At 35.4% G+C, this 17,639-nt stretch overlaps 1 protein-coding gene across 2 annotated transcripts; it reads left to right on the forward strand.

The window, feature by feature from the left end:
- The first annotated feature begins 5,179 nt into the window (after positions 1-5,179).
- LOC137707547 (potassium channel SKOR-like) lies at positions 5,180-13,310 on the forward strand. 2 transcript variants are annotated; one of them, XM_068446438.1, is made up of 13 exons: positions 5,180-5,766; positions 8,108-8,332; positions 8,518-8,581; positions 8,820-9,159; positions 9,235-9,530; positions 9,681-9,761; positions 10,221-10,319; positions 11,199-11,420; positions 11,531-11,713; positions 11,814-11,889; positions 11,980-12,274; positions 12,502-12,623; positions 12,940-13,310. In XM_068446438.1, the coding sequence occupies exons 1-13, from the start codon at positions 5,501-5,503 to the stop codon at positions 13,191-13,193; spliced, it is 2,523 nt and encodes an 840-aa protein (XP_068302539.1). In that variant the 5' UTR covers positions 5,180-5,500; the 3' UTR covers positions 13,194-13,310. The 2 variants fall into 2 exon arrangements, with proteins under 2 accessions (XP_068302539.1, XP_068302538.1); XM_068446437.1 differs by lacking the exon at positions 5,180-5,766 and adding an exon at positions 7,811-7,938.
- Positions 13,311-17,639: the final 4,329 nt, after the last annotated feature.

The following is a 17,639-nucleotide window of genomic DNA, read 5'->3' on the forward strand; positions in this document are numbered from 1 at the left end:
TTTCCCTTCCCCGTTCAGATGGTATATATAGGCTTCCGCTTTATGAGGGATTCCTCAAAATTGTGGGACTATCAATATGGATTCCTCGAATTAGCGGGAAACTGTCGGGCCCCACTACAACCTATTATATATCGACCGTTCGATCGTCTACTTTAAATAATACTTTTTTTCTTAAAGGCGGTGTATCAGTATATTAAATGAGGAAAATAATTTTTTTTTTTTTTTTAAAGGACGACTCTATTAACTTTTTGTAATTTCACATTTTAATATCAAATTTTTAATCGATATTATTAAAAATTATCCAAAAAACATGAGGCGATATATAATTCATAAAAAATTCTACTTTTTAGAAAATCTGCTTAGCATTTTTCTATCTAGGTCTACTATTATTAAGAGCGATCTTGTTCTCCTGGCCCATGGAGACCAAGAAAAATGATAGTGAACCAACCATAAATTCCACCTTTAGAAAAGTCTGCTTATCATTTTTCTATGTAGATCTACTATTATTCTCCTGGCCCATGGAGACCAAGAAAAATGATAGTCAACCAATCATAAATTCCACCTTTAGAAAAGTCTGCTTGGCATTTTTCTATGTAGGTCTACTATTATCAAGAGCGATCTTGTTCTCCTAACCCATGGAGACCAAGAAAAATGATAGTCAACCAATCATCGAATCTAATCCAAGGGTGGAGAAAAATTTAGTGGTCATTTAATATATATATATTTTTTTTACATTTTGTTTCTTTCTATTTCTTACACATTTGCACAACCCTCTATCTTCCTTAACTTGACTAAAGAACAACGATCGACGGAGAATGACGACCGATGACTGACGAATAGTAACTAAACCAAGCACTAGGTCCGATAGTCTCTAGGTCCCTTTGTAGGCTTCCTTCCATGTTAATAAACGATGCGGGGCATAGAGTTAATGTTTGGATAGACATGTCTCTTGGAGTTTCGTGCTGAAAAGTTGTTAGGTTCACCCATTGACTAAACAGGTGAAAAATTATTTCCAAGCACTCATTTCTTTTTGGTCGGTGATGAGGATTGGCTATTTACTGACTCGAGCAGTTAATGATGTAGCATTTTTACTCACCACCATAACTATGATGTATGCTCATTATACACTTAGACATTTGTTATGTATTATTTCACCTAACTCTAGTTAATTTTCACATTAAATGTTACATTTTTGCTTTCATTTTAAACATATTAACTAAGGTTAAGTGAAAAGACATACACCATAATTTAAGATGGGGAGCAAAAGTGCTCCCTGTCTGATGATGTTCTTCGTCCATAGTGTACGGGCTATGGAAACTCTTGGACTGGTTCATGGGTCTAGTAACTTAAATCTTTTAGCACTTGTGGCCTTTTATGGGCTTCCTCTCAGGGCCTATTCCAGAGAATTACAAATATACATTATTTCAACGAGTTAATAGAAGATCATTCGCTAACCACTCTCTCGTCACCGTTAAGTAGTTATTATTTTTGTCGTGCTAATAGTAATTTCATTATTTGTAGCAGAAAAGTAAAGCATAAGTGTACGCAAATAGTTATGCGATGTGCTAGTGTAACCGTTAAGTTCAATTATCATTTATTACAACTAGAAAGTAAATAGACAGAAAGTAGATTCATCCTACTTCGTAGGAGGGATGTACTACTGTCAAGTCTACTCGTCGTCACTAACTGCTGCTCTTTTCCCACTAGGTCTTAATGAGCGAAAAACAAAGTGTCAGTGAATCATAATCAATCATCAAGTAAAAATCCTTTCGAACATATTAACTCATGTTTTAGAAAACTTATATAACACAAAATAATATATACTAGTATCTACTACATATATAGTTTGCATAATACAAAATAATATATACTAGTGTCTACTCATATTTTTGGCACAATTATTGTACTAACATATAAAACATTATGTCAATAACTTGAGATGATGGAGAGTCCATAAAGAGTTTCATTTTCAGATAATCTCCTTAGCATTTCTATCAATCCAGAATCCAGATAGCTAAAGTCCCACATCTTAAATCGATTTGAAGTTTCATCCTTAAGCAAAGCTTGTCTAATTTGGATTTAATTAGATCGCTCAATCTTTCGTGAAACAAAAGGAATATATGTTGCAGGTATTAATTAGTCTTAAGATGCTTATGTTGGCCTAAGACATGGGATGCTTCAAATCCGAGGCAGATCGTATTACTAAACTTGTTAACTCCCACGTGGGGTAATGTATTTGTATATATTGTATCTTTATGAAGCTGTCAGGGGCCCGCATGAGCATATATTCATTAATTTATGTGTTGAACATCCACGTCCTGTAGCCACAATAGTTCAGTAGTCAGAGCGTGAACTGCAACTTTTCAATAAATAAAAAAAATATGAGAGGTTTTAGGTTCGATGTTCGACTGGTAAGTTTGCTTGATTGTGCTCACGGGAAAAATGAAAATTTTCATAACTTCTGCGTGTTTGGAAGAGATGGATAACCAAGACTTGTCATTATTTATCTCCCTTTTAATAAAAAAAAATTAAAAGAAAAACATCTACGTCCTGCTAACCTAATCAAACCAATCTTAATCGAAAACCACAATCATATTTTAGCTGCTTAATTATACCAGCCGCCACCAACCATCTTGCTTTGCCCTTAATTTTTTATATTTACATTTTAATAGTATAATAAAACAGATATCGTTCGCGTGAAAAAATATGTGACATGCACGCACATATTTATTCACTGATTATTTTGTGACTGATAATTGTTTGTTTCGTTAATATTTAGTTTTACACTCAATAAAACATAATTAAATCAGGTTTCATTAAACCCTAAACCCAAATTTTCCGATGATTTCTTAGTTTACCGCAATTCTTAGAAAATGCAAGGGAGGATTCAGGAAGATTTGATCTTGTTCGAACAAAAAAGGAAAAAGTTTGGTCATAAATAATTTGTGATGAGGGAAAAAAAAAAAGAGAAACACAAGGACGAAGGAGTTAAATATGAGAATAATGTTTGATTATTCAATGATGAGTAAGAATTTCTACGCAAAACTCTTCATATTCGAATCACAAAATTTTGTGTTTATGATCAGAACCGTTCATGTTATGAATCACTCTGTAAAAATCATATCTGCAAAAAAAATTAATTAACACTAAGATCGTGTAGTCAATCTATTCTAACATATACATAGACGGTTCATAATACTTCTACGAATTTTGTTCATCTATTTTTATACAGTTTGATGACTAAAAGACTTTAGTATTAATTGATTTTTTTTTTGCAAAAGGGATCTTTATAGAGTAATTTATAATATGACCGGTTTATCATAAGTACGAAATTCTATGAATTGGTAACAAACTATTTTGAGTAAGAATTTCTACACATTGTTTGAGTAGCTAAATATTATTCTAAACACGACAACATGGAGAGATAATGATAATATACTGGTTAACATTAGTTAGGAATATAAAAGGAAAGCCAAATTCTATATTCTTGACATGTCACGTTTCAAGTCATCAGACTATTCGAATGACTCAAAATTTATAAAATACGGATTTACATTCCTTTGATTAAAAAGATAGCAAGGAAGAAAAAAGAATTAAGAAAAACATAGAGAAACATGAAAAATTTAGGATTAAATACGTTTGTTGTCCCTGTATTTTGGTCAGATTTCATTTTCGGTACTTGGGTTTGCAGTATAGTATCTCTAAAATTTTAATAAATTACATTTATTTACAAAGATAAAATGACAATCATTGTGGTTATTTTTTTCGGACAAAAATGAAAAGACAAGTGATTTCATTTCATGCACAATGACGTCAAGGTCATTTAAATAAATAAATAAATAAATAAGCGTATACTACTTTTAAATATTGTGAAATTTACTTGAATATCTAATTGTTTTTGTTTTGTCTCATTTTTATACTTAAAGTTACATTTTTTTTTTTGTCAAATTTATACTTCTGTTAAGTTTATTGTCAGCGTAATGTGAATGGTGACTTGCAATAAAATGACATTGTGACCCCGCGTGATCAATAATTGTGCAGAATTTTTTTTTGAAGATCCTTAAAACGCACGGAAATCATGCAAAAGACCAAAGAAGTTATTGAAGATCCTTGAAACACATGGAAAGGTTCATGAAAAGACCAAAATATTTTTGAAGGAATCTTTTAATAAATGGATTCGTTGTCACTAATATTGTCTATTTCTTATGTTCTAAAACTTATATATACATACAAACATATAGGAACCCTTTAATATAGGAACCCTTTAACAAGAGGGATCCTCATTTTTCTAAAAAAATGAGGACACCCTCTTGACCGTTAGATTGACTTTAATGAAATTGTGTGGTTGAGATTAAATCATAGGCCACATAATCTCAACCACACAATTTTATTAAAGCCAAATCTAACAGTCAAGAGGGTGTCCCTATTTTTTTTTTTTTAAATGGGAATCCCTCTTGTTAAAGGGCCTATATATATGTATATATATATTGCTTCTAACACAATGTATTCATTTTCATCGTAAGCAGAAAAAGTTTAAGTTTATGAATAACGAGTTCAATATCAATTTTTTGATAGTTATCATGTTACTTATTCCAAACTCCTACACCTAATATCTTTGGAAAAAAAAAAAAAAAAAAAAAACGTATCTCTTGGACAGATGGAGTAAGCATTTCGTCGCTTACTACACGCTTCATCATCCATTGATGCCTACATAACCATCATATGCCATTACTCGTTTGAACCTCGTCTTTGAATTTATATGTCAATAGAGTTTCCTTTCTTTTTTTTGTTAACAGGTAATTAACTGGATATCAAGGGTAGCATTTTCAATAACTTTATATTTTAAGGGAAAAACCATGATAATGAAGAGAATTTTTTCAGTGTGACAGAAATACAATCTAATTAATTACAATTAAAATTTTTTTTAATCAATTATATTATTACATTTACCATACAATCTCTTCCGATAAAAATCACTGGACAACTGTCTATTGGGTACCGCGCCTTCTAAGTGCGTCCAGTCACTGCAGCAGATAAATAAAAAATAATATCAAAATAATATTTATATTAAAAAAAACGTAAGGTGTTGGAAGTTCGTCGTCACGGAAAGAAGAGTTGCAAGCATAAATTGCAAAGAGCGCAAAGTGATTTTCAAACTCTGATAAGTTGAAAACTAGTAGCACCAGAAAGTGCCGCAGTCTCTTGTGCGCTGCGTGCTTCCAATTAATTCCAAAAAAGAGAAAAGAAAGAAAAAAAATAACAAACAAACAGAGTTTTGAAACGATTTGAGCTCTGCAGCTTTCAGTTTCTCCAACAAGAGTATCGCAAATCGCAAAATTTTCCGAGAAAAAAGGTGCTTGGATTTTCTCCCTAACCAAACACATCATAAGCACCACGTCCTCGTGATTTATTTCTTCATTTATTTTTTTCGCTCGTGATTTCGAATCTGCGCGCGCTTTCCTTCTGTTCAGCGTTTCGAGTTTTGGTCGATTTGGGGAAAATGTCGAGGCGAGTGGTGGTGGAGGACCACCGTCACACGGAGGGTGAGTCGTCGAAGGACGACGGCGAAGAGGAGGATGAAGAGTATCAGGTGCAGGATCTGAGGGAGCGAATAAAATCGTCGCTCGGGAGCCAATTCAATCTGATTAAGAACGAATTAGGACTCGGAGACGGTTCTTCGACACTGCGGCGGCGGTTCAGTCGCCAGAGAATGGTCGATGGCGTCAGGGGGCTCTCCAAAGGACTCGTCATTCATCCTGACAACTGGTACGATGCTTCCTCTTCAGTTTATTTTTCGTTTTTCAGTTTTATTTTTCCTTTAAATATTGTGTCTCCATAATAATCGGTTAACGAATTGCAATCGGTATTATCTGTCTGTCTAAACTTAATTACCAGTTTAAAATTTAGTTTTAGTTTCTCTTTATTACAATGATATAATCAGTGTTCAAAATATTAGTATCGATTGAAATATCGATTTGCAAATTTGTACAAACAGTGATAAATATATCGATTGCCTTTGATGAAAATTTGCTTAAAAAGTGAAAATTTAAAATGAAACTTTCAAAAATATTATATGCCAATTTATCAATATTTAATTCGAAAATATTAACGAAATCTGTCGATTTTAATCGAAATTTGAGAGTTTCTCCATCATACTTCAAATCTAGAGTTTAGATAGATGACTACCGACCATGCATAAAAGTAGGAACATGTTATCCAAAAAGAAACCTAGCCGCGTGCCTTCTCCCTCTCTCCAAAAAAAATTTCCTAGATCTGAAAGCCTCTTAGCTTACCCTTCTCATCACTTATTAGATCTTTGTGTGGCCTCACTATTTGCGATGAATTTTTGTGAGGGTATCGGTGTTAGGTCTGTTATGTCTATCGTAAATTTGGTGTAGGTTAGCAAAAACAAAAAAATCAGTACATAACTAATAAATTATTGATTAATTTTTTGTTTTTCTTATATAGTTGACTACAGGAGAAAAACATACATGACATATGTACATCATCTTCTAGAATTGAGTCTTAAGATTACATAATCAAGTCGTAGCTATCGTATCTATCATGAATTTGTCAGCTCAATTTTAAGTCAAATAAAGATGATTTATATCCAATTGGCCAAAAACAAAAGTTCTATTAGTCCCGAATTTAGTTTAATAATGAGGTTTATAATTTAGTATTGTATTAATTATTAATTGTTTCTCATGCCCAAAATTAATCAGTGTCATCTTTCATAATTCACTTTCAATCCCGTAAAACGCATTCGTTGAAAACGCTTACGTGGCATAAGTTAGTTTATCAACTATAATCGCGCATGAGTGTTGTCAACCGAAATTTTAACAAAATTGAACGGTGGAAATCATATTGATGTATGGATGGAAATGTGGAGGACAAAATTTATCAGAATGAAAATGAGAATTTTAAAAAACGCGTACTATTTGAAAAAATAAGAAAGAAAAGGAAACACAGTAGAAAAAAAGTACTCTCTCTACCAATCTTCATCCCTAAACCTTCACAAGCTAATCCCAATGCACACATATTCATATAACAATATTAACATTCCATCATAGATTTGTGAATATTGACAAATGAATGCTTAAACTGATGTTTTGAAGATCTTCCAATGACCAGTCATCAGATTTTTGTAAGGTTCTAAAAGACGCTAGACGTTAGTCGGACGGCAGGTTAGGGACTAGCACCTAGGCGGGATCTAGGCTGGCGCATAGGCGGACTAGGCGGATTTAATTAAATCTACTATATTTCGTGTAAATGTGTCTATTTATACGTAAAAATATATACAATTTCAACATAAACTACAAAATATAATGAAGTATATATTATGAGCTATTGGAATATAATGAAAACATGGGAAACAAGCATATAATGTGTGTTCATTTAAGTATTCATTAAGTCTCTTACAATTTATTGACAAAAAATAAAATGCAAAATGAATGTTATCTCTAAGTGAGTTGCAACCTAGGCGGGTCTTGGCGGGTGCTTAGGCGGTCTAGGCGGGCGCCTTAGTGGGTGTAGGCGCCCTTTCTTAATTTTCAAACACCTAAGCATTAATCGGGACGGTGACCAATTGCCTAGCGCCTAGGCGGGGATTTTTAGAACAGTGGATTTTTGTCGGCAAATGAATCAAAGAACTTCAAAATTCGTTGGCAAATAAGCATCGTCCACGTTGCATTATGTTCAGCACATCAGCATAAGTATCGAACACAGGGATAATCGCCACTTTACTAGTGGACCTTTAGTGTTCAGCCAATACGTGCCCAACACGTGTGAAAAATTATCCCATATAATGCATCTGGGATTCTGGTGGCTATAAGCAAAACGCCCTCCTTCCTGGGTTGCTGAACATACCTCCTATGTGTTCCGGCAGGCCTAAATGATGCCGGTGATCGAAAACGGCCCGATCCCAAGATTAGTTAACAAGTAAAACCTTAGCCATGCTAAAGAACTACTTTTACCTCATATACTGTCATGCATTGCACACTCGTCCTGTATATATATATGTATACACACACATATAGTTATATATGATTGTTATTTTGTGTTTTGTTTTTCTTCTCTCAGTGTGCTGAAATTTGAAGACTAAATGCAGGTGGTATCGGGCATGGATGAAATTCATACTTGGATGGGCAGTGTACTCGTCCTTCTTCACACCTTTCGAGTTCGGGTTTTTCAGGGGTTTGGAAAAGAAACTTTTTATACTGGATGTAGTAGGACAGATAGCATTTCTTGTAGACATTGTTTTGCAGTTCTTCCTTGCCTACCGGGACAGTCACACCTATCGAATGGTCTATAAGCGCAAACTGATTGCTCTGAGGTTAGTTTTCTTTTCCATCTACTGTTTATGGAAAAGAGGATTGTTGTGATGTTTATCACTACTTACTGGAATTTGTTGAATTTAGTTAAACCTTAAAAGCAAACAAATGTCCACGGTGATTTTACAAGCTATATGTTCCGGCATTGTACTTTATTTTTGTTGCTGATTTAACTTTTCCTTTGCAGGTACTTGAAATCGAGTTTTATCATTGACTTGCTTGGTTGTATGCCTTGGGATCTCATCTACAAGGTACTGCCATTTCCAATTTACGTGACTTGCCCATTGACACTTTCTCTCATAAAATGTTAATTTGTTTATGCACGTGTTTGCCGATTCATGAGATTGGCGGGCAGGTGTACAGAATGTATAAGATCAATAAAAAATTGCAGCATATATCTTGATTTGTTGAAGTAATCAAGTTAATCTACTACAATGCTTTCAATATGTTCTGCTTCCGTATTCACTTTGTGAAATCTGTTTGGAATAGGCTTGTGGGAGAAGAGAGGAAGTTAGGTATCTCCTATGGATACGGCTATATCGGGTGTGCAAAGTCATCAAGTTCTTTCATGACCTAGAGAAGGATATTCGTATTAGTTATCAGTTTACCAGGATTATAAAGCTTATTGTTGTTGAACTCTACTGCACGCATACAGCAGCCTGCATCTTCTATTACTTGGCCACCACCCTGCCTGCTTCGCAAGAGGGGTATACATGGATTGGAAGTTTGAAGTTAGGTGACTATAGTTATTCAAGCTTCAGGGACATCGACTTGTGGAAGCGCTACACAACTTCTTTGTATTTTGCCATTGTAACCATGGCCACTGTGGGTAAGTGACCTTGTAATTTGTAAGCGTAGAGTTGGAATGTTTAGTAATGCCTGACCAGCACTCTTTCTTTTATAGGTTATGGAGATATTCATGCAGTCAACCTGAGGGAAATGATATTCATAATGGTTTATGTATCTTTTGACATGGTTCTTGGAGCGTATTTGATTGGTAACATGACAGCGTTAATTGTAAAAGGATCAAAGACAGAAAAGTTCAGGGACAAAATGACAGATATTATGAAATATATGAACAGAAATAGACTTGGGAGGGATATGCGTAATCAAATCAAAGGTCACTTGCGTTTACAATATGAGAGTACCTACACGGAGGCTGCTGTTCTCCAGGAAATTCCTGCTTCAATTCGCGCTAAGGTAAGATACAAATAAGTTCTCTGTGAACTTTGTCTGTTGACGACATAGTTTCAATAAATTCGGTAAGAAGTATTTCATTTTAATTGTTACCTCATGTATTCCAATATGTATGCGTTATTCTGACCGTTTCTGGTTGTTTCTTCATTGCAGATTTCACAAACTTTATATTTCCCATACATTGAAAGTGTTCCTCTCTTCAAGGGATGCTCGACAGAATTCATCAATCAGATCGTAAGTCATTAATTTTCCTTTTACATAATATAAAGTACTTTCACTGGAAGTGGAAACACTGGTAGTTGGATCTTTCTGATCTGGTGTGCAATGCCGGTGTGTTCGTAGGTGTCATTGGTGCTAATGTTAACAAGCATTGTCATTGACAATAAAAATAATACAAATTTGGTGCTTCTTCCTCTGTTGCATGGGTATGATTTTGAGCTGGAACCTCATTTGGAAAACAATACATGTGATAGAGGGTATACCCCATCTTGTGAATGTTTGTGCGGGCATGCCAAATAGGCCACCGAAAACCAGTGTGGCATCACTTTTCTGTAGGTGGTATAATTGTGGTTGTCGGAAGTTTCATATGCAGCACCACGCATAATGTCAAGTAGAATCTTCCATGGTTTATGGATATATCTTCTTGAATGTGAATTAGTGAAATGAGTTATTCTTTTTCTTTTCGTCTTGCAGGTTATTAAACTGCATGAAGAATTTTTCCTCCCTGGAGAAGTGATCATGGAACCAGGAAACGTCGTAGATCAACTTTATTTCGTCTGTCATGGTGTGCTGGTATGATTTCGTACTCTAGAGTCAGTGATGTGTCTTATTTAGTTGATAATGCCATGTTTCTCATTTCATTTCTTGTCATCTTAGGCGGGGCTGTCTCTGAGATTTTCGAGGCCCTATACGAAATTTATGAAAGGGCCTCTCCTTAAGATAGTTTTAAAAAAGGTAGAACAATGTATTGATGCTAGAAAATAATCACTTAAATCAAAATAAAGTTTAGCACTCACTGATTGCAAGTTTAAAAATGTCATTAATAATAAGTAAAAGGAGCTGCAAATTAACGTTCACTAAATAATCAAAAGCAGTTCAATCTTAAACAACCAAACAAGGAAAAAAAAAACTTAAAATTTCTAACTTTAAAGTTTCACTTGAATATATAACATTGTTATATAATAAAATTGAAAAAAGAATACCATTTTTAAGGTGTTAGAAAGGAAAAAATACGTTTATAAGGAGTGCACAATGAAAATTTAAAGTGCTAACAAAAACAATTTTTAAATATAGAACGTTATTACATAACAAAAGCAATTTTTAAATATAGAACATTATTACATATAAATATTATATTAGATGACAAAAATTTTGGAGGCCCCTTCAAATTCGAGTCCTGTGCGACTGCACCTTTCGCTCCCCCTCAGTGCCCCATCTGATGTTAGGGTGTTCTATTGAAAATTTGGAAACTGGATCAACCAATTCACACAAAAATCAACATATATTCTGTAACTTGTTTGTTTAAACCTGTATGAAGTTTGTCTGAAAATAATTTGTCCTTGCTTTGAACTATATGCTATTTAGTTCACTATTATGTATTTCTAGTTTCATACAAAAATCCACATATATTCGGTTGCTTGTTTGTTTTTTTGTTCTACTACGTGAGTACAGGAGGAGATAGGCGTAAGGGAAGATGGAACAGAAGAAATTGTTGAGCGTTTGGAACCAAACAGCACATTTGGAGAAATCTCCATTCTTTGCAACATTCCTCAACTTTATACAGTTAGGGTGTGTGAATTATGTAGACTTCTGCGACTTGATAAGCAATCTTTGACAAGTATCCTTGACATATACTTCTATGACGGGCGGAAAATCTTGAACAACCTTTTAGAGGTAAGTTATCTGTGGTTATTTATGTTCCTTTTTCTATGTGCCTACAACTGTATGGAAAGATTTTGATTAGATTTACCTATGTGCCCATCGTATGGCTGAAAATGGTACAGGGTAAAGCGCCTCGCGTGAAACAACTAGAGTCAGACATTACATTTCATATCGGAAAGCAAGAAGCTGAACTTGCTTTGAAGGTCAATAGCGCGGCTTACCATGGAGATCTATTTCAGCTAAAAGGTTTGATCCGAACTGGAGCTGATCCCAACAAGGCAGATTATGATGGAAGATCACCCTTGGTATAAATGGCATGAATTTCTTATATTAATCATTACGAATACGCGCATGTGTGCGTGACATGATGATATATTGTCTGAAAGCATTCTTTCTTCTGTACAGCATCTCGCTGCATTAAAAGGACATGAAGATATGACAATTTTCCTTATTCAGGAAGGAGTAGACATCAACATCAAAGGTATGTTTACAATGTATACCAATCCTTATGTGGCTTTATCTGTTGCCCAATCATAGTACCACATTATAATAATTCGTTTAACTTTTCTAGACAATTTTGGGAATACACCCTTACTTGAAGCCATCAAGAACGGGAATGATCGAGTTTCTTCTTTACTTATTCAAGAAGGGGCCTCCTTGAACATAGAAAATGCTGGTAGTTTTATATGTACATCCATTGCAAGGGGGGACGCAGATCTCCTTAAAAGGTTATTGGCAAATGGCGTTGACCCGAATTCAAAAGATTATGATCACCGGACTCCACTTCATGTAGCTGCGTCAGAAGGACTATATGTGATGGCAAAGTTGCTGTTAGAATCTGGGGCTAGCGTTTTCTCAAGGGACAGGTACAGTTGAAATATTCAATTTATTTGAGACAAACTCACCGGTACTCTTCCAAAATGTTACTTCTCTATGCTAGTTCCCTAGCATTGTTTGACATGAAGTTTAGAAACTTAACCTTATAGACCTATCCAACCTCTTTCACCTGTACTTCTCTCTTTCATGATGATTGTTGTAAGTAGTAATTTTTCTTCTTTCTTTAACAACCATATGATCGTTTTCCACCCTGCAGATGGGGAAATACCCCACTAGATGAAGGTCGGATGTGTGGGAACAAGAATTTAATTAAACTGCTGGAAGAAGCAAAGGCAGCTGAGTCGATAGAATTCCCTTACCGTGCTCAAGAAATCACAGGTATGACAAGAGTCTTACATTTTCTTTGTGACCTTTTAGTTTGTTTTTTCCCTCTGAAATTAGAGAGAAGAAGAGCTAGAAAGAAATTTAGAACGATCTGAATGTTTTACGCTTCAGTCAGATGTTAATACCGTTTAGTAAACAAACACCAAGGAGAGATGACTGTATAGGGTGATGAATGTTAAGATTTAACGAATTAGTTATGTCCGCATAGATACAGATCACGCTAAGGGCCTAGTGAATATTCCTGTAGATGACGGCTCGTACTTACAGTTATCATGGTAAGCTGATACGAAATTTCTGTTGCAACCTGCAGATAAAATGCATCCGAAGAAGTGCACAGTATACCCTTTCCACCCATGGGAAAGTAAAGATCAAAGAAGACCTGGAATCGTGTTATGGGTCCCGACTACCATTGGAGAACTCATCAGAACAGCAGGAGAGCAACTAGAGTTTTCATTGAGCGGTTCCTGCATGATATTAACAGAAGATGCAGGTAAAATTCTTGATGTGGACTTGATAAATGATAGTCAGAAGCTGTATTTGGTCAGTGAGACGCATTTTACATAAACATTTTGGCCATTCCATCATTGTAATTTGTGTAGTCCTTGTACCATTTTAGTAATATCGAATCGGAATGTATGAAATGAAGTATGCATTTTGTAAAACATCTGCATTAGGTGTAAGCGCAACGAAGAAAACACATCGTTTTGAGTAGGTTCCAACATTGATGACGAAAGAGTGAAGTACAAAGAACTAGGTGAATTCTGAATTAGAAGAATTTAATTGACTGTTGGATCAACAATCTGGTTGGTTTGGGACCAAAATGTAGAGGTATGGTTGGTTGTCCTCGTACAAACGAACCCAACACAACCACATCAACTGAGAGATTCCCACGTGTCTTCAGAAATATATCGATGAAATTTATGGCACTCGTCTATATGGTGTGACGTTATGAGTGTTATAGACTTGAAGAATATTATCTCACAAACTAAAGCATTATATCTCACTAAGGTGATGGATGCTCGAGATAGTTTTTGAGTTGATCACTAAAATCTAACATACAAGTGGTTTATAACTCGGTTAAAAAGATTCACTATCTTTCTATTATTTGCCGGATAATATCACTGAATACAAGAAAGAATCTTTCCTAAATATTTCTTGTATAAAGAAGTAATTAAAATCAACTTGTAGTTTCTCAAAAACAATCAACGACTCCCAAAAAAGTGAAAAAATAAAAAAAAAAATGGCCAAAACTATCATTTTCCAAATTATGGCATCGTTGTCAATTGAAACTTCCTATTATTGCCTTACGACTTGAGTGTCACTAAGAAGACGACATACTCAATAATTGCACCCTTTTTATCTTTCTTTTTTTTGGAAACTTACTGTCATTGCTTTACGACTTGAGTGTTACTACATACGCAATTATTGCACCCTTTTTGTCTTTCTTTTTTTGGAAACTTACTGTTATTGCTTTACGACTTGAGTGTCACTAAGAAGACGACATACTCCATTATTGCAGCCTTTTTATCTTTCTTTTTTTGGAAAAATGTTTAAGGGGAGGGGAAGCTATCTCATTTTAGGATCAGGATGAGAGATTTTTTGTGATTGGCATACGAGATGGTATATTATGTGTTATTATACAAATAGTATAATTTGTTTGTTAAAAAGTTAATGACTTAAAAAATAAAATTTCCCATTCTTACATAAAAACACGTGGAACCATCCGTGTTCCCGTCACAAAGAAAAATTTCTTCACTTTGAGGACTTACAGAGAGGGTTTGAACCATTTTTTTGGTTTTTACATATCGCACATGAAGAAGGATTACCAATAGTAAAACTCAAACCTAAGCTTGATTTAGTAAAGAGAAATATACTTACCAACTCAACCAAGCCTTGTTGGCACTCTTTTTTATCTTTTTTTTTTTTTTTTTTCTCTACTTTCTTTTGGGAACCTAAGGGTCAATTTTGAGTGGTTTGAAATTTCAAACTACATAGAATTTTCCTAACTCAGTCACCACGTTCGTTTAAATATTGACTTAAAACTAACACGTCTTCATTGCACTTACTGGCGGAGCCACGTTAAGGGCTGCCTGGGCTGTAGCCCAGGTAGTTTTTGATGAAAAATAAAATTTTACATGTAATTTTAATTGATTTTCGAATGTAGCCCACTAAATATTTAGTCACTAATCCGAATTCTGTAGATTTAACTATATAAAATTATATAATACAATTTACAAACCATCATTTTTTCTTACATCATGTTAAGCTAGCTAACATTATGAAAAATACGGTATCAAGTTTCTTTATTTATAAAGATTTAAAATTTAAAATTAGCCCGCTCGGTAAAAAATTTCTAGCTCCGCCATTGACTGCACTCTCCACTATAAATTTAGCCCAAACATCAAACGCACCACATACTATCCAAATTAGTTATAAGCTATGAATATCAGACATATTGCAATCGTAAGCTGCTCTCTTCCCTTTGTGGGCACTCTTGTTCGCCTCTTCTTGTCGTCTCTGCAAGACAAGCTTTCGACTTCTGGAGACAATGGGAAGAACGAAGCCGAGGATCAAAATATTGTTGTTGCTTCTGATCCAAGCAATGTAACGGAGGATCAAAGTGTTTTTGTTGCTTCTGATCGAAGCAATGCAACGGCCCAGATGCATTTCCGGCAACTTCAACACTTAAGAACAGCTTGATCATACTGTTGTTGAGTACCCGTCTAATTATGAGTATGACTTTTAGGGCCAATTCCTCTTTTTATCTTTTACTTGTTCTTTCTTATAACACGTGAATTACATAATGTTGTTGACGGCCCATCTAATTAAGGGTACGATTTTTAGGAGTCAATTCTTCTTTTTGTCTTTTACTTGTTATTTTTTATAATATGTGAATTAGTAACAATTTATGCATGATATAAAGGGTGGTTTTTTTTTTTTTTTGTTGCTTTTGTTAATATCCAAAGTTAAGGCAAAAACGAAACGAAGAGAAAAAACATGTGTGGAAAGAATTTGACTCGCTCGAGTTAGGGATCTCTAGTAATCATTTGACCATGGTTCAGAACCGGATATCACAAGGGTAATATTTCATGCACTAGTCCTATCTTCCCACCCACCTTATATTCGCACCCGCAGATCGGATTCTAAAAGAACGATTGAAGGCAAAAACATGAAATTCAAAAGACAGGACAATGAATTGGTGAAATTAACCGAGTAACATCTTCTGTTAGAATTCAATTTGTCAGAAACACTCAGGCAGTCCCCGTTGGAAACTCTGCTCCAGTGCATCAGATTCAAAGACTTCGTACAGTAATCCGCGATTCGAACACTTTTAGCTCCACCTGTGGCAGCACAACAGAAATTCCACCAGTGATCAACAACTGTGAAAATTTAGAAAGTAAACCTTAATAACACAACATAGATATCAATCAATTTGACGACAATAACCAAGTACATCTCTTAGAATTCGGTTTTTCAAAAACTTACACACTTTGGCCCCTTGTGTTCAAAACATTCAGGCTCATTCGTATATGTGCATCATCCACAACTTTCATCTGCAAAAAGGTGCTCTTCAAAGAGATTGAAGACATGTTGATAACCATTCCGTTTTTACTTTTTGTGCTTGAGATATGAGAAAAGTATAAGACAGAAAGGAAGGATAAAGGAGGGTGATGGGAGAGAGGGAAAGAAATAAAGAAACAAAGAATGACCGTTTCGCGATAACATTCGACTCTTCCTTCAAGAGGACGTCGATTTGGTGCACTCTTCTTGTGCATGAAAATAGAAGCATGGTTGTCCCTCTTTACACCATTGAAGAGGCCGTCAAGACCTCTGAAGAACCCTTCTGCAAGCTCTGCCGATGCACAGGTTGAAACTCCAATTTCCTTCGTATAATTTGATCGTTTCCTTGATTTTGGAATTGGGTTTCTGCAAACTTCTGTTTAGGGTCAGGAATTGGTTGTTGGTGTTCCAAGATTTGCTTATATTTCTTCAGCATTGGTTTTTTCAAGTGGATTTCTGCTGAAGAATTCGAATTTCTCTGATGAAATGGATGATACGGAAGTACTTTTTGGAGTAGCTGAATCGGGAGCAGAAGTTGGTGTGAGAGGAAGTGGGATAGATCTAGACACATCACTGAGGTATGAAGGCGGATCAGACACTTGGATGGTGAGATGTGAGTGCGGGGCTAGAGGTGATCATGGGGAGAGGATGGTGGATTGTGACATTTGTGAGGTGTGGCAACATACACGGTGCTGCAGAATTGAGGATGTTGACACTGTTCCACCGCTGTTTGTATGCTCTGCATGTTTTGTTTCACTGGTGCCTCCTAGAATTGAACCCTGTCTCAGGTTCGACTGCTCTGATGCTTTTTCCATTTGCTGCAGAGACTGAATAAGGACTGGGGTTCGGGTTCGGGTACTAATGCAAACTGATGCAAATGATATGTGCTGATAGTTAGCAGCCTAGGAATGACAATGCATAAAGATTTGCGAATATTCTTGGTCCTTCGATAATATCATAATAGTAACTGTAAATGTCATGCCGAAATTCATTCTTTCAGACACTTAAGGGTAAGCTAATAACGAAAATCCTCGGAGTCATGCTCATCTCTCTGTCTCTGTCTCTCTCTCTCTCTCTCTCTCACTATTCACACACGCAGTCGGGTAGTTCAGTGACTGCTGCAATATGATAAAAATGCAGAATGATGTTTTGATGGCATGCTTGAAGTTCTTCGAGAAACCTTGCATCCTGACTTGATACGAGAGAGTGAAGAAAGGCCTGAAAAACAAGGAGCAGGCTTTACTAAGAAAGTTTTAGTGTTTAATTACTTGAATGACTGAAAACTGAGTACTTTCATTTTTAAGCATCAAGCAAGTGAACTGACCTAAGGCTAGGATTTAGAAAAAGGGGGCTCTGCATGGTTTTCCCTTTCTTTTGGATAAACTTCTTTCAGGTTTCGGAACTCTCTTGCGCTGCTTAGAAGGCTGGACGGAAAGAAATGGAGGAACT

Source organism: Pyrus communis, chromosome 11, assembly GCF_963583255.1.
Source record: "Pyrus communis chromosome 11, drPyrComm1.1, whole genome shotgun sequence".
NCBI classification, from domain to species: Eukaryota; Viridiplantae; Streptophyta; class Magnoliopsida; order Rosales; family Rosaceae; genus Pyrus; species Pyrus communis.

Bases quoted from the DNA above. Each gene is read 5' to 3' on its own strand.
- LOC137707547 (XM_068446438.1), top strand. From the start codon at position 5,501: ATGTCGAGGCGAGTGGTGGTGGAGGACCACCGTCACACGGAGGGTGAG. The intron at 8,333-8,517 runs GTTAGTTTTCTT...TTTCCTTTGCAG, and splicing joins CGCAAACTGATTGCTCTGAG to GTACTTGAAATCGAGTTTTA. The intron at 11,421-11,530 runs GTAAGTTATCTG...AAAATGGTACAG, and splicing joins TCTTGAACAACCTTTTAGAG to GGTAAAGCGCCTCGCGTGAA.